General features: G+C 44.3%; 2 protein-coding genes and 1 long non-coding RNA gene across 3 annotated transcripts; 2 read left to right on the forward strand and 1 right to left on the reverse strand.

The window, feature by feature from the left end:
* Positions 1-458: 458 nt before the first annotated feature.
* On the reverse strand, positions 459-3,988 carry LOC146184864 (uncharacterized). The gene is made up of 10 exons (XM_084608636.1): positions 3,705-3,988; positions 2,820-2,955; positions 2,078-2,169; positions 1,977-2,002; positions 1,859-1,897; positions 1,580-1,726; positions 1,364-1,456; positions 1,143-1,198; positions 798-1,017; positions 459-614 (listed from the first exon to the last, which is right to left on the reverse strand). Exons 1-10 carry the CDS (start codon positions 3,902-3,904, stop codon positions 493-495), a joined length of 1,131 nt encoding a protein of 376 aa, XP_084464762.1. The 5' UTR covers positions 3,905-3,988; the 3' UTR covers positions 459-492.
* Positions 3,989-4,956: 968 nt separating this feature from the next.
* On the forward strand, positions 4,957-5,753 carry LOC146184865 (uncharacterized). The gene has a single exon (XM_084609519.1). It carries the CDS (start codon positions 4,957-4,959, stop codon positions 5,734-5,736), a length of 780 nt encoding a protein of 259 aa, XP_084465645.1. The 3' UTR covers positions 5,737-5,753.
* A 2,988-nt stretch (positions 5,754-8,741) lies between these two features.
* Positions 8,742-10,382, forward strand: LOC146184866 (uncharacterized). Its single transcript, XR_014708947.1, has 3 exons — positions 8,742-8,836; positions 9,199-9,316; positions 10,331-10,382. It is a non-coding gene; the product is annotated as an uncharacterized LOC146184866 (long non-coding RNA).
* Positions 10,383-21,592: the final 11,210 nt, after the last annotated feature.

Here is a 21,592-nt window from a genome sequence, read left to right on the forward strand (position 1 = left end):
TAACAGGTTCTATAAGCTTCTGCATCTTGGCTGATAAGATTATTTTTAAATAATGCTGGGTTGTTAAATAACGAAGATAAAGCAGATGACTTATTGTTAAATATCCGGTCCCTTTTGCTGTAAAAGTTGCATCTAGTTTGAGAAAATTAAGCTGTATTCTGCGGTATAAACTTATTGTAGGTTTCATGTAAATAACGCAGGAACTGTTCCCACATGAAAATGAATTTTATTTCCAGCTGGATTATGAAACCGGAAATTTTCCAGCTGGAAATAAATCCAGCTGGAATTATTTCCAGCTAGAAAAGTTTCCAGCTGGAAGCATTTCCGGTTTCATAATCCAGCTGGAAAATTTTCAGCTGGAAATTGGTAACTTCTAGCTGGAGGTAGGTTGCTGGAATGTGGCTGTTTGGTCTTCTTGAAAAATGAAAACAGTTGTGATTTTCATGTAATACCATTTATTGGCAATGTATGCTCGAGTATACAGCTGCAGACCTACATATCTTTGGACAATTTTCTCTTCGTGTCCTGAATTTTTTCACTCAGTGTGCGCATCACACTCTTCTTCGCCGACGAAGTGTCGACGCCATTCACTTTACCCCAGTGGGCCAGGCAACCTGCAACAAAACAGTATATCCAGAATAGCTTTCCATCCTGAGGTAACAGTGAAAAACAAGAACGGGAGCAGAAGACGAGAAGACAAGCTGAGTGCAGTCTTCTCGTCTTGTGCTCCTGCACGATGCCACATATATTACTTTGTGGACAACAGTCCCGAATAGTAGACTTGAAAATAAGCTTACCATATACAGCTTCCAACTTCACTGGAGTCAGCTGCTTTGCCGGTTCTTCATTGCTGCCCATTTTTGTTGGGGATAGCCTTCCACTTATACTCCTTTTTGCTAGTGTTTCAAGGCCCCAAATTGTCTGGGCTGCTTCTCTAACCATGATCGTAGGCTTTTTGTTCTTGAAAAGCTTGCTAGCCTGCTCTTTGGTTATGTAAATTTTGTTTTGAAGATGGAACTAAAAAAAAGTAAAATGCACAGATAATTATTTTGCAAAACAGCCAGCACTTCCAACAAGACTAGTTTAAAAGCAGTATTCATGCATTTTATAGCTGTCTCAATGAGTGGCAATTGTATACTCACACGTCCATCAGGGCACAGCGAGTAATCTTCTCTGAAGCCAGTCAAAGCACAGGCGGCTGTAATACAAAACACTAGTTCAAGATATAGTGCACACAGAAGTGATGACAGCGAAGTTCCAGACTTGAAATTAAAGCACACACAGGTTCTAAGAATGGTGAGTGCACCAAATTTAGCCATCAGCACATTTAGCATAACTAGACTGAAATCCTTCATTTACTTACACTCAGAATTTACTGCATTTTGCAGAGAAGTTTCTGCAGTGGTGTCGGCACCTTCACCTGACCATTCGTTGTGATCAGGATCCACGTCAGCATCTGCAAGATACAATAGACCATGTGACGACTCATTTAGCAAAATCAAAACTCAAGTTTCACCTTAACGAAGTGTGTATGTGACGAAATCAAAAAAACTAAGTTATATCAGAAAAACTTGCTTACAGTTCATGATAGCCTCCTGGCCTTCTCCAATTGGTTTGTCGGCCAGGGTAGCTGGTGCTGCGATAGGGGTTGCTGCGGCCACGGGGACTGCTGCGGCCACGGGGACTGTAGCAGCCACGGGGGCTGCGGCGGCCATTTGCACCACGCCTGCAAGTTTGAAGAGCACCAATAGTAGCCATCTTACCTTTTTTGGCCCACATAAGTGCAGGCTTTCAAGCGACATTATTTTACAACTGAAGGCCATAGCAGCATGTCCATTAAGATTTTCTGCAGACTTACCATGCTGGCCATCTGCTACCTTCTGTAGCATCTGCTGGACTGAAAAAAAAACAAATTTTTAGAATACATAAAATGCTTACACCAATACAAAATCACATGCTGAAGGTATATGACTTACATGAATCCAACTGTTTTGTTATCTTGCTTTCAAGGAAAGCCACATGCTTGTTTAGCGACGCTATGTATTCTTTTTGGCCATTGTATTTCGATTTCTAATGCTTCGCCTCCTTTTGGGCAGCCTTCAAATCTTTCGATGATACCAGGCTCTCATCTGAGCTCGAAGTATCAGCTTCGTCGTAACTCTTCCTTTTCTGCCAATGATGAAAGTTTTGAAACACCAAATAAGCATTGTGACATAGAACCATGTTTACAGCTGCAAGCTGCTGTTATACAGGGCTTTTAATTGAGTCAAGATGTTCTTATGCCATGTGTCAATCACAATAAACATTGCAGACATTACTTTGATGAATTAAAATGTTATCCAAGACATTTAAGCAGAGAAATGAAGGGGAACTGAGGGGCTCGTTATTATAGAATTTAAAGGAGCGAACAGTCTACGAGTCCAAGGCAAACGTTGGGGATTTTTTTTTGTTTTGTTCTTAGTACTGACAACAGCTATTCTCATGATGATTTTTAGGGATAAAGAATATTAGATGCAAAGAGGAAGGCAAACAATGGGCCGATGGTGGGAGTTAGCCCCACTTCATAGAGGCACCTGTCAGTTGCCTGCAGTGTGTACACCAACGGATTAACTGCAATGTCATGAGAAGCCATTGATGTGACTGGTTCGATGGCCTTTTTGAGTGGCATTTTTTGCTTCTGCATTCTTGAGCTGTAATGCAACTGTAGCTCTCAATAGTCTGTAAGGTGGAACTACAAATTCAAAAACTAAAAAGCAGCAAAACTATGACTAAAGTTGTCAGCATCAACTATCATCTACCATCGTAGGAATTCACCTCACCCTTTCGTTCAAGCTGCATGTTTCAGCAGCGGATGCAGCTGCATTGTTTGCCAACGTGCGCTGGACATATTTCCCAAGCACAGCTGAAAACTGCTTTTTTTGTTGTGGCTTGGTATTGCCGTCTTTTCTTTGCATCCTGAAATGTTACAGAAATGGTAAGACATGTAGTAAAAGATCATGCATACTCAAAAGCATTAAAACATGTGCTCTATCGCCACAAGCACAATATACACCTTCTACAAAAAGGTCACCTGTTTTGCAGCCTTCTTAGCAGCAGACATGTCATCTTTGTCCTCAAAGTCAGACTTATTAATTGGAGGGACTACCACTCTTTTCTCTGCGAGCTTGTCTTCCATCTCTGCTCTCGACTCTGCAAGCAGTTGACACCAGGCAAGACACTATTAACCACTATTAACAGCTTAATCATCAGGGATAGGAAACATTTAAAAAGAATGCATATTAATGCTTATGTGCACGTAGTATACCCCTGCACACTCGAAGGTGATGTTTAACAGATACATGCATGCACTTGCTATTATGCAGGCTATAAGGAATAAAATAATCGCGCGCGACCCGGAGCGACCGATGATCGCTTTTGCCACACCGCCTCATCGTGTCAGTCGATCTCACTCTCTCTTTAATGATCTATTACGTAATTCCATGCAATTCCGTATAATCCAGGAATAATTGGCAGCGAGCAACAGCAACCAAATTACAGATATTTAAACTGCCAGACTTTTCTCATTCACACGTCTCGTCCAACTTATAAATAAAGCCTGTGTTGTGTGGATCGCTGCATACTGACGGCATGCGGTCGCAGTTATTCACGATAGCAAAAACTAGGAAAAGCAGGCCTGTACGAAAAAGGTTGAACAATTTGTTCACTTATTGGCAAGCTTCAGAATTTGCACGACATATTCTCCGCCGTTCTCTTCGTCCTCCGGATCGTCCCAGTAAGCGCTGTATGTCTTCTTGTTCTGAAAATCTGCTTCATGCTTGGGATAGAAGTCTATAATAGCATCGGCAGGTATAACATGCAGCCGATTGTCTGTTGTATCTTCAACAAAGCGCACCAGCGCGAACATTTCTCGGCTGAACTCGCACACGCCGCTTGGGCCGAAAAAGTCACGAACGTCGTCGCCAACACTTGACCACGGGTACCGAGAAAACATGCAACATGCAACAAAGTATGGACGTACAGGCAGTACAGGCCTGCATGTGCGCCACAAAGAAATGCGTAGCGCCACCTGGCGTTCGTGGCTCCAAATTATCATCTAGCAGACAATCTTGCAGAGAGCTACGCATTTTATATCATTCAAACTATTTTTTTATAAAATGCAAACCAACTTTCATTACTAATATTACAAACTAATAATTGTAAATTATGAGGCTTTCATTAAGAGGCTGGGGTCACTGACGTCTCCGCTTGGATTTTGGATTTGGATTTCTGGCTTCCCATTTGTAGTGCATGGCGCGTATCTCCTCACGGACCTCGAAAGCGCGATTGTGTTAGTGCGGGCTGATTCCTTGTTAACGCGTTTCGCGAACGGTTCTAACAGCCATCTAAAGCAACGACGTAGCTCGATTTTGATAGCCGATGGCTCCACGCAAGAGGCGCAAGACTTATCTCGACCCAGACTCAAATGACTGCGTGCCAAAGGCAACGAAATGGCGTTTGAACGCTGGTGCTTCGCCGCAACATCCAAAGAACGTTGCAGCTGCGTCAACTTCGCAAGACCCGCCGCTGGACAGCCACAGAAGTGTGCCTACGTCTCCCAGCACTGAAGCATTTGATGCCGCAGCGCCGTCGAATTCCCAGCATCTCGGGCAGTACCCGCTTCAGGACGACCGTACATCTTCGCCTACGCATGTGGGTGCGCCGCTGTCACCTTCACAGGACTCGCTGCACAATGACCAAAGAAGCACGCCTTCTTCGTCCGAGTTCAGCAGTAATGATGAATCTTCGGAGGGGAGTTACTTTTCTCAATCTACCGACGAAACATCGCCGGTATCTCCTCCATCACTACAGAACCTACACGACTGGGTTAATGACGCTGAGCCGAGTCAACTTTTTGACGCGGAAGAGTTGAATGCCCCATTTATTGATAGTGGTAGTCTTACTAGAGGGGATGCATTCATGATGTTGCTGGATGTTGCCATTAAGCATGGGCTGTCATGGACAGCGATTGAGGCAATTCAAAAGTTGTTAAACAATCGTTTGGGCAAAAAAGCATTTCCCGAAAGTAAATATTTATTTAAAAAGTTCTGTGGTGTGGAAATGTCTGACATTGTGTTCCATTTTTACTGCCCATACTGCAATTCCTTGCTGGTTGAGTCACATGGCAGTGCCGAAGAGCGAAGGAAGCTCCAAGTGCAGTGTACTGTTTGCCACAAAGCACATGTTGGGCATGAACTGATGCGAGATGGAAGTTTTTTTGTGAGTCTGCCACTACAGAAGCAACTCTCTACAATATTGTCAAGCAAGACAGCAAGCAATGCAGTCATGACCACCCTAAGGCGTGCACCCCCTAACAGTGGTGTTATGACTGATATTACAGATGGCCAACAGTACCGCTCAGTGCGTACTCAAGTAGGCATGAGTGAGTATGACCTAACACTCACTTTGAATTCTGATGGAAGTCCCGTTTTTAAATCATCGAAGTATAGCATCTGGCCTGTGCAAGTGACAGTAAATGAACTGCCACCATTGCTTCGTTGGAATAATGTAATGATGCCATTACTTTGGTATGGCAAAGAGCACCCTGACCCCACACAACCAGCAATATCCATAGGATCTTCACAAAAGGTCTCAATATCAAACGTCATTTTTGTACACCCATGCGATGTCCATGCGTCCATTATTAAAAGATCATCTTTTAGTGGATATCCTCATGACCTTACCTTTGTGTGGTCGTGAAGATATCACACAGTGTACATAACTTCGATGTTATAACGTGACTTTCAGTGGACATGCATAGTTCAGCAGATTTCTGCTTTAAATTTTGATTCGGACTAAGTGGAAAGCCAGACAGTGTCTTCAAGTAAAGCCCCTCAATTTCATCTTCAAGACCCTGTTGTCCCTTCTCTGCCTGCCTCCCCCCCCCCCCCCCCCCCCCCCCCCGCGAGCGAGAAGACGCGGTTCGCAGATGACTCATGCCGTAGTGCATGATAAAAACGTGGGCAGCTCGTGTGCCGGAGAGGTTGCGGATAACGTTGGAGAGACTCGCTGCCTACATTCGCGACCAAGAAATAGTGCATTCTTTGTGGCGAGCGAAAAATATTAAATGTTTTGCCTGCAGGCTTGTTGTATGAAACATTTGTTATGAACATGAATAATGCGTTTATTGGGCGACGCGCTGTCACTTTCATGATATCTTCGGCAACTCTATCACAAAATTAGCGCGGAGTAGCACGCCTTTTTTTTTTTCTTTGATGGCGTCCGCGGCGTTCGTCTCGTTCCCTTCCCTGCCTCCGCTGCGCAGCCACCACAACACAATAACACAATGCACGTGTTGTCCCTGTGGGCGAGAAGACGCGGTCAATTGACGTGTGTCCACAGATGACTCATGCCGTAGTACATGCCTATTTCAATACACTCAGCGGTCGAGTGGCGTCGTCGTATTTTGGGAACGTCTGCTAATCTTGGCGCTTCCGAGTATTGCAGCTTGCGCTTGGTGTAATAGTTCTGCACCCTACCAGTACATTCCTGTACAACCGGAAGCGATCCCCGGAAGCCGGAAGTGTCATTGTGCCTGGCATGCATATGTTGCATAGCTGACACAAGCTCACATCGCCTCAACCGCTCTCCGAGTTGCTGGCAGCCACATATCGTCGCACGCGCGTCACATGGCCACATCTTCGCTGATGAAGTTGACAGCAGCAGTCATTTCAAGTTGTTAATCGCCCTGTGCATTGCCTTGTTCGTGGAGTACGTTTCATCAAAGGTACGTACGTTTCAGCATCACCTAAGAGCACGACTTTTTCTGCTATGCCTAAATTAAGCAAGAGCGAAGACATAGGCAGCACGCGCAGCTGCGAGGAATACTCGTGCCACGTTTTCTGCTCTTGGTGAACCCGACGAATGTGCAGAAGTGCATAAACCAGAAATGGTAGTTGGAGAGCTAGCCCGCAATGACAGCCCGGAGCCCACCTCTGTCATGTTTGACCCAGAGTTTATTCCCGCCGCGCAAGGATCACCTGCGTCATCGGAACCTCTAGCTTTTTCTTTAAGCGGCGAGCCATTTTGCGCGCGTCGCCTAGCAAATGTGCGAGCGAAATTGCCGATATTGACATAAAGTGCATTTTGCGGGAGTGGATATAGAAGAGAACATTATGTAGAAGGCCACGACCTCCCTGCTATATAATTTTTTTTAACATCACTTTGCATGCCTTCATCGCAGAATGGGTTGCTGCTTTGCCATTTTTTGTTCAAGTTTTTTTTTTGTGTGTGTGAAAAGCTAGGCTGGCTCTTATTAGATCACTTCAGAGAATAAGATTGTTGTCTTGCCATGCGTGCGGTGCCAGCTTGTTCACACTGGATATTATGAAGAGTGTATGAAACTCTTTTCCATTCTTGCTGTCATTACGCTCTACTTGTCCCTGTTTTCCTCTCCCTGTTTCTTTAATTCCACTGGCTGCAGCTCAGTACTCAGGTGCTTAAGTTATTAAATAGCAACTGCAGCGGCTGGCAACAATTTTTCCTTCTTTTTGGTATTTTAATAATGAACCACAGCTACTATACTGCTGTATTTGTTTCAGTGGCTGCAAGGTCTAGCATGCGGTATGTTGCAACAGTGGATGATGTGCAAGCAGTTATAAAGAAATGGCTCCAACATGCTCCATGCAGTCTTAAACAGCAACAGGAAAGGCTTGCAAAACAAGGTATGAAAATTTAGCCACTATTTTGTACAAAACTGTGTGTGTACATACCAGTTAGATGCCTGTTTAAGCATGGCTTGAACAAATTTAAATGAGCGAAAGCTCAAGCGTGATTTTGCATGGTTTACCAAGGCTGTACACGGTTTGAATTAGGGGGGTGCTCAAGCTTCTCATTAAAAGTAGATGCGAGAGTGCCTTAACACCACCTTTTCATTCCGCTATTTTTTTTTTAATTTTTAGTTGGTTTTTGTAGAAAGGGAAGGCACAGTATGTCTCACTTTTTAGTGGACACCTATGCTTAATTAGGTTGAAGTCATTCAGTCCCAGCGAGGTGAAATCTGAAGTTGCAGCCTGAATAGTGCAGCTTGCACTCTAAAACAATTTCCAACCTTAACTGAAAAAGAAGTGAACACAAATTATTAACTATCCTTGTTACAGAGACAACAGGTTGTGAAATTTTTACATTCCTTTAACTACGGGCACGGTGGAACTATGGGCATGTTAATAGGTTTATTTTCTTCGCACGTGAAGGTTTTACATCCATTTTTTTTTTTTTCACTGTTATAAAGCTGTAAGTTCTGTTGCCAGCTTTCAGACAAGTTTGTTTTTTGCATGCGGCCTTTTTTTGGGACTATTTTCTGTTACCTGTCAATTTCTTAATGCCCCACTTTATTATTCACTTCATCTTTCATATTTTCCAGGAGGCGCAAGCACGGACGCAAACTGAAACCCATGAAGAGGGGAAGGTGTTTGAAAGCTTGCAGTCTTTTTGTGAATAAAACTATAATTCACGCTATGTGTTTTGCTCAACAGCTATCCCTAGCTCTGCTAAAAGTGCATGCTTGTACATCTTGGCAATGTTCATGCAACGTCCTCTAGACATCATAATGAATGTCCATGTGGACGTCCACTGTGAGGCAATAGGGACATCTCTGGAATATCCACTGGACCAATTGTGGGTATTTATGGAGATCCTCTGAATATTAAATATTTTGAGGGGTACATTTTATGGACATCTCCTGGATCTGATATGGTTGTCTGGGACATGACATTGTTGATGGAGGCCTGTCTCTCACCTGAAGAGACTCAACATCGAAGGCATCGCATGGATTCATGAGGGAAGGCTTGTACGCTCAAAGGTATGACACCATATATATAATTATCATATATGGCTACTCTTTGTGGTTTATTTTATGTTCTCACGATCCCTGAACCTTTAATAAAGGGCAGCTGCCAACACAAGCAGTGACAGTTCTCGGACATTAGAGGTAGGGGGAAAAAAGGAGAGACGAGTCAGAGAAAAATGAGCTTACAGAATTTTCTGAAGTCTGATGTTCTGTTATTTGAAATATCTGATCACCATTAATTTGTAAACATGCTGAGTTCTTCAAATAGAGATCCTCTGTCACCTTTATGAACACATCAGCAAAGTTTGACAGAAACAAAGTTCAGGATTGCGTTATTATTTTACCAGCAGGTTATAGAAAAGTTTATTTTGCAGGTGTTCTGCATATGTTGCTGTGCTGATGCTCCAGCCCGGGCAGCAATGCAACATGTTATCCAGTTCAATGGATATTATGGTTGCAGCTGGTGCTACCACCCAGGGACCAATGTAGATGGTAAGTATTTGCAGTGAATGCAAGTTGTCACTGTTTACTTTTTGTTTCTAAAAGGAGCAGCATATTCTTAGAAACTATTTACACTAGCTGGCGTTTAGCAGGGAAAGTTGAGAGGGCCAACCGTGAACACTTTTTGACGCATGAGATAAAAGTTTTATTCAGAAAAGTTAGAAGGTATTGCTACAGGTGCAAATCTTACTACGTACTGTGCATCAGTTTTTTGTGACCCAATATAAAAGGGACAAATGTTTTGCTAAAATTATTAGAAAGGAATAACTTTACTGGCCTTAACTATATATAGTAGCAATTTGGCTCAGTTAGCTACTTCTTAATCTTAGCTTTATAATTGTGCACATATTTTATTGTTAGTGTAATCAGGTTTCTATGGCCATTGACCTGCTTCATCATTAGCACTTCTTCTGACTGGCTGTTTATGCCTGAAATGGAGCTGAATTATGTGATTTTTCAGATAAGGACATGGAGTCGACAACAGCAGTAGAATCGCAATATTTTGCTTCGTGTTCATAACAAAATATATCATGTTTGAGTAATATATGACAGCATAATGTCCATCTCGTTGTGTTGAAGGAGTTATGAGCACCTGAATATAGTGTATAGTGGCTCATATCAGAAAATGAATTAAAACTTTGTTACATGCTTTAATGTAAGAATGCATCAACATTAAAAAAATAATTCATAGCACTGAAAAAATGGGTTTACTAGCAATGATTTCGGGGAAAATTATAACACATTGCTTTAAGGGTCACAGTGTTTGTGGGCCTAATGAGTTGAGCATGGCCGAGAGCAGTGGTTATTCAGTACTAGCCCAACAGGTCTGCTGTCATCATCTGCAGTGTTTTTCTGATTTCTTTGTGAGACAAGTCAACCTAGTAAGACCTAAGTTTGAAAGAATTTGCCTTCCTGCTTTTCATGGTGCTAAACCATTTAATGGCAGTATGATCGAACCCAATTAAAGCAAGTGTTAATCATGTTCTTCTGTTATTACTTCTGCAGGTACTGTGAAGTATCCAGTGACTGAGCCCTTTCCTGACCGAAGTGACGAGGAAACTGTCAGACATCCAGAGGTCCTACCACACCAATACCATTGTACGGGGGGTTAAGGGCCCAACTCTTCTTATAAATCTTCCTGGCTTTAGCCTCACTTGGGCTTGGTGCCCTGATTACATGCATTGCATGCTGCTGGGCATTGCACGAAACATGACAGAACTCTGGCTGTCAGAGACGGGCTGATTTCTATTGTGGCAGGCCATCTTCAGTGGCAGTCATAAACAAAAGGTTATGTGGGATCAGAATGCCAGGGTGCATAAATCGCCAGCCGAGATCACTACTTCTGAGAAAGTATTGGAAGGCATCAGAATGGCAGAACTGGCTGCTGTATTACAGCATCCCATGTCTCACTGATGTTTTGAATTCTGACAATTTGCAACACTGGAGCATCCTTGTTGCAGGAGTGTACATTCTCCTTAAGGACTCAGTTTCTAATGCAGATGTCGAAACAATTGCTCCAGGTTGTTAACAGAGTTTGTTGTGACTATATGCAGTTTCTGTATGGGGAAAGTGCTATGCGTACAATGTGCACCAACTATTGCATATTCCAAAATCAGTTATTCTTTTTCGCCCTTTATGGGCACATTCTTGCTTTTCGTTTGAGAATAATTCCGGTAAACTTCTCAAGCTAGTGACATCGGCTAATGGAGTTGCGCTGCAGATTGCTACACGACTGCTTCTGCAAGGCAGCCTTTTTGCACTGAAGGCACTGGCAAGTGAGCAAGCACTAGAGATGATATGCGAAAAAAAAAGTGATCACACTGCTTGCGCTCTTGTCTCCTTGGGCAAGTCTAAGAGGCTGGATGGTGGTTTTTATGCAGACCATGCACATTTGCAACATGCTGAAGCTGTTGAAATCAAAAGAGCTAAAGTGAATGGTGCCACAGTTGCAACAGAAAATTACACAAGGCACAAAAAAATTGACAATTCGGCATTGAAATTGGAAGATGGCACTTACCTTAAAGCTCAAAGAATAATTTATTCAAAGGGGCCATCAGGCAGTGAAGTATTTTATGTCTTATCACATGTTTACAGTGCACTGCGCACAGATCCATGCAACCACATAAAGGCTGCAAAAAGGCTAGGCCAACAGAGGCTGTTCAAAGTAAATGAAAAAGCACGTCCTTGTATTTATTTTTCTGTTGAGGACAAGGAGTATTTCTGTGACTTAGTAAATAGTTTTGAATGGTCATAAAAGGATTCCAACAAGCAGAAAGATTGTTATATATTTTTTATATATTTGTGAATAGTTCAGTAAATCCACAACGAAAAATGACATTTGTGTATTTATTAGTTTTGCAAGGTGTTATTCAGAATATAATGGTTTATAGTTAAGTTTATCCGGTTTAACATCCCAAGGCAACTCAGGCTATGACAGATAACATAGTGTGGGGCTGCACACATTTCGGCCACTTGGGGTTCTTTTATGTGCACTGACATCAGAGAGCACACTTTCTTTTTGGCTCACCAAAAAGCGGCTGCCATGGCTGGCATTTGTATTACATTCGGCACGGGCGGCATTTGGCATCCTTGGGCAAAGAAGTCGAGTGCCCTAATCACGGCATGACCGTGACGGGGTTAATCCAAAATAGAGGTCCTAGGATTCGAAGCATGCTAAGATTGAAAGTGTATAATATGGCTGGTGAATTTAGTATTAAAGTCTATAATAACATTTGCACTGGATTAATGTCCTTCATATTTGTTCCTGATGCTTGGCAACATGAACAACCTTCCTAGGATCAAATGCACAGCTTGTCTGTAGAATAGCTTTTTTTTCCCTAACCTGTATGCTTTTCTTTATGTGCGTGATATATTTGAGATGCACTGTCCTTATTTGTTACATGCATAGACTTTTATCACATTTCAGAGCCAAACGAGCATTGTGTCTTGCTTAAATTGCATATGTGCTTAAATCTAGGATTTTCCATGCCATTTTATAAAGCTTGAATACTACTGTAACTATAATCAGTGCAAAAATAAAGGTATCACCTTCATGTACCCATTGAGCTTGTCTTCTTAGCCCTTTGTGCTTTGCAGGGTTGTCCTACTTCCTTCAAATGGACAATAGTGGACCTATATGTACCATATTTTTGCACCTAGATATATTAGTGAATTATCAAAGAAGCCGTTCAGTGTCTTTTTATTTGGTTAATAGGCCTCCTTGGTGAATTTGTTACGACATTTCTCTGGCTGGATTTTCTATTTCACCAGGGAAAGTTTCAGCTACAAAATTTGATCTGGGAAAATTCCAGCTGGAAAATACCATTCCCCACTGGAAAAATTCCAGATAGAAAGATTCCAGCTAGGAAATTTTCCATTTAGAAAATGCCATTTCCAGCTGGAATTTTTCCACCTGGGATAATTTCCAGCTAGAATAATTCCAGCTAGGAAATTTTCCAGTTGGAAATGGCATTATCCAGCTGGAAAATTTCCACCTGGGATAATTTCCAGCTAGAAAGATTCCAGCTAGAAAATTTTCCAGCTGGAAAACGCCATTTCCAGCTAGAAAATCTTCACCTGGAATATTTCCAGCTAGAAATTATTTTTTTTCCAGCTGGAAAATGCCATTTCCCGCTGGAAAATTGCATTTCCAGCTGGAAATGGCACCTTCATTTTCATCTGGGAATTTGTTCTGCCGCGTTGGAATCCCGCATACGCGCTCTATGACAAGTGCGTCGGGAGGATAAGTTTTGAGTGCGCTACAGTTGCAAATTGCAACATCATGACTCCACCTAGCAAAACGAAGTGCCCGCGCCTTTTTCGCAGATTCACGGACGGACCCTGATTATCTTTTGCAGCTTTGCGCTAATGCGTTTTCAGTCGTAGTAGTCAGGCGAATAAAATATATTTATGTGATCGAGGCAAATGCAGCACGAGTCAAATCTTGTCATTCTTTTAAAGCTTAGTACAGTTGGTGGTAGTGAGCAAAGACATTATTTATTCTACCTTTCAACCCTATATTTGCCTGCAATGTAAAAGTCTAGGTGAAAATGATATATTTAATTAAAAAAACTTGTCTTCGTGCAGGTGACCAAGATGGAACCCGCCGCAGATCCGACCAGTCGCAGACATCCAGTGATCGACAGGCTGCCAAAAGAACAAGCCTCAAGCCCATCTTCCACATGGGGCACATGCGTGTTCTATAGTCAGTCATATATCCACGCTTGTTAAAAAGCAAATCGCGAGCTTTTTCTGAATGCTCTGGACAAATAAACTTTTCACCAAATACTGCAGCTTCTTTTGTTTCTTCATGGCATCAGAAAAGCTACTGCTTTTCTTTATGCATTTGTATGCGCTACCCCGTTATATATGCATGGGCCATGATATATTAAATGCATGGCATGAATACCTGCACGAGGGGCGATGCCGGACACTATGCCGTGGTTTTGAGCCATCTGCCTTGCACTAACCGGCATCGGGAAGCAACCGGCCGACGTACGGTCTTTTGTCAGCAAAATAGCTAGGGCAGACGAGCGGCCGACCATTCAGTAATGCTGGCAGGCGGCCGGCCCACGTGCGGCAGGTGGTCGGTCACGTCGGGCAAAGAGGTCGGGCCGTAGTCGATTGCCGAAAATCGGCCGACGTTAAGTCAGTGTCAATCCCCGACGCCGGCCCTCAGTCGGGTGCCGAAGGTCGGCCGGCCACTTCTTGGTCGGCGAGAGGTCGGCTCTACCTTTTGCCACACACTTTTTTTTGCTGGTGACGTTAGGCACTGTTTATTACATATTAGACATGCGAAGGCACGACAAGCTGAAATGGACCATGCGTTGCATTAGAACAAACATTAGGTCATTAAAAGATGCAGGGATCTCAATTTGACAGCAAAAATATGCGAACACTTACAAAACATACAATGCCATTGTTCTTCATGTGATTTACACTACAATATTTTCATGTTTTCTAAAGGCTACGCTAATGTCTGTACTACTTAGAAAGTACATAACTTATAATTCCCCTATAGTACTCCGTTTCATACATCAAGTGCAAACCTGCCAAAGCTTGAGCTCTTGTTTGCGCTCTCCACATCCGCGATGAAAAATAGTGCCTGCTCTTAACGAAAGGAAATAACAATTGATTTGTCGGCAAAGTTAATACATTTTACATTTGTCACCAACTTCATAAAAAGCACCTTTTTTAGGGAAACAGGATCGGATTTGGTCAATTTGTATGTTTTGTTTGTCGTTTTGGTTCGTGTCGCGTTTTCGCTGCCCCGCAACCTGCCAGCTGTGCCTATCGCGCTGCATAACGCAGCGACCTCGACTTCCTCTTCGGAGCGTTTTTTTTCAAAGATCCGCACTGCAGAGATGTCCAGGCACGCGAAGCAAGTTATTTGTTGCAAACGTGTATGCTCGGAATAGAGCCCGTTTCCACAGAAACCACTCGGCCATTAAACGATCGTAGTGATACGCCTCCTTTTGTTTTTCTTGCAGACTACTTGAGTAGCTTTCGCTGCGCTGCACCTGATATATGGAACGGAGTATAAGTTACCCAAATATAACATGACAGCCTTAGTAACAATGTGCAGCATTTCTTTTGTTAGATTGAAATCCTGGGGCTGAATGTCCAGAAATCTTGTAATGTGACTTTGATATGCACCACCAACTTTATTTCAGGTATGAAGGCATTATCCTCTAAGTGCAATATGGGGATTTGCTTTATTAAGCTTAATTGAAAAGAAGCCCTGATCATTGTGAAATGATTAGCATAATATTATAATAATCATAGCCCAAATGAGAATAGGATATCCATCAGGCACTGAATCGTTTTTGTAAAGAGGGTAACCAAAACAGTGAGAGGTCATCCTTTAATTCTACAGCTTATTTAGGTTTTTCCCTCCTAATCAACATCACCTCAGCATGACAATTCTGACCTGAAAAATTTGCAGAGTTGAATGACCTAGTATTCCATTTTCATTGTCCTCAAGGTTTTTTTTAGCCCCCTACAGTCATCGACTAGCTAGCTATTGCAGCTGTAGGATACACTTATAATCACCACGAAGTGCCGGCTCAGCGGTGTTGCCGGCCGGCATCATATATATTGTCACCAACACACGTAGCAAGCAGCACAACAACCCAGCTGGCCCTTTTTAATCAAGCGAAAACTCGAGAGAGACGAGGATGAAGCTTAGCCACGTGCCAAGCCATTCGGCCACTTGGTGGCGCCAGAAGATGGTCAGCGGTGTGGCATTGCCCTCCTTCCAAGGGGCATCGACCCGATGCCGCAAGCGTAGGGGAATAGTCGAAAAGCGGGGCAAGTAATACGGGAAAGTCTCTGGCTCTATTTTGGATCCTGAATTGGTTTACCGATTGTAATAGGGCTTCATTCTGGCAACGTGAACTATTTCAGATTTCGGCTGCCGAGAGGAGCGTACAGTGCCTTGTGGTAGCACCTCGTAGTTCACCGCGCTGAGGCGGCGGAGCACCTCGTAAGGTCCAAAGTATCGCCGCAGAAGCTTTTCAGAGCGCCCTCGCAACCGTATTGGGCTCCATACCCAGACTTGGTCGCCGGGCGTGTAATTCACCTCTCGGTGTCGCAGGTTGTAGCGCTGGGCGTCGTGTACTTGTTGGTGCTGAATTCGCTGTCGGGCAAGCTGGCGTGCAGCTTCTGCGTCACGAATAAATTGGTCAGCACCCACGACAGTGGAGGGAGCAGAATCTGGAAGAAGCATGGCATCCAGCATAGTCAAGGGTTCGCGTCCATGAACCAAATGAAATGGAGTGAAGCGTGTTGTTTCCTGGAGTGCAGTGTTGTATGCGAACGTGATGTACGGCAGAATCCGGTCCCAGTTCCCATGATCATCGTCTACATACATAGAAATCATATCGGCAATTGTCTTGTTAAGCCGGAGGCTCAGTCAGTCCATTAGTTTGAGGATGATAGGCTGTTGTCTCGCGGTGGGTGGTGCCACTGAGTCGAAGTACCTCACTCGTGAGTGCCGACGTAAACGAGGTTCCTCTGTCAGTTAAGACGACTGATGGCGCACCATGACGGAGTACAATGCTGTGAATGAAGAAATGCGCAACTTCATCTGTGGTACCACGTGGAATGGCCTTGGTCTCACAGTAGCGGCTAAGGTAGTCAGTGGCAACCGCTATATACCTGTTACCCATGGAGGACTTCGGAAATGGGCCCAGTAAGTCCATGCCGACCTGTTGAAATGGGAATTTCGGGGGATCGATAGGCTGTAAGAGCCCAGCTGGTTTAATGGGTGGTGTTTTCCGCCGCTGGCACTCACGGCAGGTACGGACGTAGCGGTGCACAATGGCAGCTAGCCTGGGCCAGTAGTACTTTCGGCGTATCCGTGCCAATGTGCGAGAAAACCCGAGATGGCCGGAAGAAAGGTCATCGTGGCACGCACGAAGAACTTCGTCATGTAGCGTTGTGGGTACTACAAGCAGATAAGCAGTTTCTGTTGGACCGTAGTTCTGCTTGTAGAGCACACCATCACGCAGGCAAAATGACGACAGTCCGCGCCTGAAGAGCTGAGGAGGAGATGACACGGTTCCTTCGAGGTATTCAATTAGGGGTAAAAGTTCAGAGTCAGCCCGCTGCTTTCGGGATAAGGTGGACGTCGCGATAACACCAAGGAAAATGGAATCGTCGTCAGAGCCGTCCGCGTGGCAGGGAGTAGGGGCGCGGGACAGACAGTCAGCATCACTGTGTTTTTTGCCGGACTTGTGCACGATTGTAATGTCAAATTCTTGCAACCGAAGGCTCCATCGAGCAAGTCGACCCGATGGATCTTTCAGGTTTGCCAGCCAACACAGAGAGTGATGGTCGCTCACGACACGAAACGGACGACCGTACAAATACGGACGAAATTTCATGACTGCCCACACAACAGCGAGGCACTCATTTTCGGTAGTTGAATAATTAACTTCGGAACGGGACAAAGTGCGACTGGCGTAAGCGATGACACGTTCTGCACCGTCCTGCCACTGAACAAGGACCGCACCGAGGCCAACGTTACTGGCATCCGTGTGCAGTTCCGTGTCGGCCTCTTCGTCGAAGTGGCCAAGTATTGGCGTACATTGGAGATGGGACTTGAGTTCCGTGAAAGCGTTTTCCTGGTCGGGGCCCCAAAAGAACGGCTCGGCGTCTTTTGTCAGGCGGGTCAGAGGCTCAGCGATCTTGGAGAAATTGTTAACAAACCGACGATAGTACGCGCAGAGGCCGAGAAATCGACGCAAGCTTCGTTTATCCGCTGGTCTGGGGAATGAAGAGACAGCGGCCGTCTTCTCTGGGTCTGGGCTAACACCTCGAGCACTGACAATGTGGCCGAGAAATTTCAACTCGTTAAAAGCAAAGTGGCATTTTTCGGGTTTTAGAGAGAGACCGGCAGATCGGATGGCCTCGAAGACAGCGCGCAAACGCTTCAGGTGCTCGTCGAACGTGTCCGAGAAAATCACAACGTCGTCGAGATATACGAGGCATGACTGCCACTTCAGACCAGAGAGTACAGTGTCCATCATTCGCTGAAATGTGGCAGGGGCCGAACACAGGCCAAACGGGAGCACTTTAAATTCATACAAACCGTCTGGCGTAATAAAAGCGGTCTTCTCACGGTCTCGCTCGTCAACCTCTATTTGCCAATATCCACTGCGGAGGTCAAGGGACGAAAAGTAAGTGGCATGGCGAAGGCGATCGAGGGAATCGTCTATGCGTGGCAGGGGGTACACATCCTTTTTCGTGACGTTGTTGAGGCGTCTGTAATCCACGCAAAACCTGAAGGTTCCATCCTTCTTTGCCACGAGGACAACAGGCGAAGACCAGGGGCTCGTCGACGGTTGGATAACGTCGTCCTGGAGCATTTCTGTTACTTGGCGGCGGATGGCATCACGTTCTTTTGAAGACACCCGGTAAGGACGCTGACATAGTGGACGTTGGTCATCGGCAACTATAATTCGGTGCTTCGTTAGTGGCGTCTGTCGGACCTTGGAGGTTGATGCAAAACAATCTCGGAACGAATTGACAAGATTATCTATGCAGCGTTTCTCACTGGGTGAGAGGTGCGGGTTCACATCAGTCTGAATGGCTGTAGGCGTCGCATTGTCGGGGTCTGACGTGTTGGTTAAAGCGTACTGGCCTGTACATTCTCCAAGTTCTTCAAAATAAGCGACCGCCGTGTTCGCCGGCAAATGTTGGGGTTCACATGTGAAGTTTGTCACTAGCACGTTGGCTTGGCCACGGACAAGTTCGACAAGGCCCCGAGCTACACAAACTTGTCGAGTTAGAAGCAGTGACATGTCCCTACTGAAAAAATTGTATGTGAGCTGTACAAGAAAGTGTGAGAGGGAATGAGAATGTATAAGAATATGTGAGTTCTTGGTAGATTAAACGTGGATTTATGAGAGCACGTAGAGCCACTGTGCAGGAACGCATGAGATTGTACAAGTTCTTGTGAGTTTGAATGAGCCAATGAGCGAGCTCACAGAAGCACGCACAGCCACTGTGCAAGATTGAATGAGAATGAGCTGGTCACGTATTTGTGCGAGCTTGTAGAAGCACATGGAGCCAGTGCGTGAACAGATGCTCTAAGAGAGCATGCAAACTACGTGGCCATGTACATGCTTGCATGCTAAAAAATTTGTCGTTGAGACTGTGTAGGTCCTTCCAATATGAAAGAGGTCAAAGTTAGAGCTTTCATATAATGATTACTTCATGATTATTTGCGACAGGTACACTTTTTCATATTTCACAATTTTGGTCTTGGCTTGCAGCACATTTTCAACATTAGTAGAAAAGTGCTTGCTTCCATTCATTATGCAGAAATCTTTATATGACAACATGCACGCTGAGCAACAACTACTCGACATATCAAGCTTACTGTAAAGCAATGTCAAAAGCGAGATACTTCAACTAGATCTAATAGCATCATTTGCTTCTCTTTCAACCGTTCGTTTCTGAAAGTTGGACGCAGCCATAGATGCACGACAAAGGCTGTGTGCACAACATTGATGTGTTGCCTGCCAAGCAGATGACGGTCAAACTGGCGATCAAAATCTCCCTTACATTGTGTTTTGCATATGAATGGAGACAACTCACTATAACTGCACACTATTACCACCATTAGGCATCACAAGTTTGTATGAAGAACTGGCTTGTAGTTTCATCTGTAGAAGGAAAAGTAAATGTGATAGCAGAAATGTGAAAGCCAACTCCAGTACTAAACTTCACGAGCTCATATTCACTTGTAAAGACCACAGAAAGACAATTCTCAAACGACTGAACAGCACTAACAGATGGGATGGGAGAGAAGATGACAACAATTCTGCTTCTTTATCTCCCTTACTATCTTAGAGCACTGTTCACTCAATCGACTGATTATAACCGACCAGCCTGACTCTCTTTTTCAGCACAAGGATAGGCTGAGCAAAACAGCTCCTACAGCCTTTTGAGTTTTGACTTGCACATCTACACCTATATACACCATTTTTAAGTTTCCTGAGACTATAGCAAAAATTTGCTGAACTGCACTACTCTGAATTGAAGCTTTCTGCTGCGTAATGACACTTGCAAATGTTGTCCGTCTCAATGTCAAATAAAAAAAAAAAAGGATTGAATCGGTGATCTTAGACTAATGAAGAGATACACAAATCCTAGTACCTTATGAGAGGCGATACCAACAGTATGTGTTGCATCTTGAAGCTATGCACACTATACACATATATGCTGAATCATCATATTGCAAGGAAATGTATTTTATTTGGCATATTTTTCAGTGTAACTGTAGGCTGCGTCACGCGAGAGGCATTGAGGAAAGCTGCATGTGCAACTCCACGAATATATGTTGTGCAGTTTCCACCAGCAGTGCACAATCATTATGCTGCATGGAAAGAGCAGCTTGATTGCTTTAGCTTCTTTACTGCATGCTGTAGGCCACAGAGATAAGTTGAAATATTTGTATGGTCAGTTTCTTAATTGAAGTAAAGAGCGTGCAAACACCCCACACTGCCTTCACTTGAAGCTTGACCGGTAAGCTATTTTTGCATATCGCATATCTTTCCTGATTGAGAGTTCAGGCTTTCACCCCACTGTCCTTGCTTTTGCTATAAGCTACAGGCATTCAAAAATTTCGTCACCATTTAAGAGTTAAACACTGAAGTAGTGAGGCACATATCACACAAGAAATTATCGCTCTCAGGTGACCAGTTCGAGCTGACAGCCATAGATGTGGCGCCCATAAAGGAACAGCGGGCGAGCCGAATTGGGCTTGCCCACTGTTTTTTATGAGCGAGCACAATTAATTCAGCATCTTCTGTTTCCAAACAAATCACTTGATCTGTAAAACGCCGTATAGTCTTTCAATATTAACAAACAAACAATTGCCACTGTAACTGTTTATGAACAGGAGTTTTCGCAAGGAACTTGGCAATGAATTTGGGCCAAAGCTCCGATTCGCCGAACCACAGACCGCGGTCAACCTAACGTCCATGACAAGCAAAGCACGCAGTTTGTCCAGCATCGCGAGAAAAGAAGCGAAACTCACGGTGGTCTTTCGCTAGCACTGCTAATTTTTAATGTACAAACTTCAGGCGCGTATACACGACAAACATGCAGCGTTAGCGCGTAGACGCCCGACATCGTGCTTGCCACTGTTCGGCGAGCAGCAAAGTCGTTAGGTCAGCGACTTCCGAAACCGAAACAAGTCGAAACCAGACGAGGCAGCCGAAGCGGATCGAAGTGCTAGCCGTAGCCATTATGAGTTGGTGGCGTCGCGCCTTTTTCTCTTGTGTGTTGTTGGGGGCCTTGCTGCTGGCGGCTCTTTATTTCGAGATATACGAGGCACAGAGCGCAACAAAATAGCTCGTGCGATGTGCAGAAGCGTGGTAAGGTTGTGTGCATACCTGTGCAAAAAGTGTGCTCGCGTGCCCGACAGGTAGTGCGTTTCCTTTGTGCGCTCTCACTGCAAACACTACGCTGACGACGGGACTATTGGAGGGCGGCCACCACTCGGCATACATTTGACATCTCGGAGGTAAGTTAATTTCCATCTTCCCTGTACATTCTCCTAAAAACTTTGCGCAGAACTGATGATGCATGCCAACACAGCGCTAGTTCGTAAACATCAAGAGGCGCATGTCATTATAACATACGGTAGTTTGCTTTTGACGAGGGAAGGGTGAATGCGTTTGCAGTGTCTAGGAAAAGAGACAGTTAGTGCCAGGGGCTTCACGCTCAGAGTAGAATATGCCGTACAAATCATCA

Source organism: Amblyomma maculatum, chromosome 7, assembly GCF_055883805.1.
Source record: "Amblyomma maculatum isolate TAMU_Amacu chromosome 7, ASM5588380v1, whole genome shotgun sequence".
Lineage (NCBI taxonomy): Eukaryota > Metazoa > Arthropoda > Arachnida > Ixodida > Ixodidae > Amblyomma > Amblyomma maculatum.

Bases quoted from the DNA above. Each gene is read 5' to 3' on its own strand.
- LOC146184864 (XM_084608636.1), bottom strand. From the start codon at position 3,904: ATGTTCGCGCTGGTGCGCTTTGTTGAAGATACAACAGACAATCGGCTG. The intron at 2,956-3,704 runs GTGAACAAATTG...GTAACATTTCAG, and splicing joins ATTCTGAAGCTTGCCAATAA to GATGCAAAGAAAAGACGGCA. The intron at 1,457-1,579 runs GTAAGCAAGTTT...TGTATCTTGCAG, and splicing joins CCAGGAGGCTATCATGAACT to ATGCTGACGTGGATCCTGAT.
- LOC146184865 (XM_084609519.1), top strand. From the start codon at position 4,957: ATGATGTTGCTGGATGTTGCCATTAAGCATGGGCTGTCATGGACAGCG.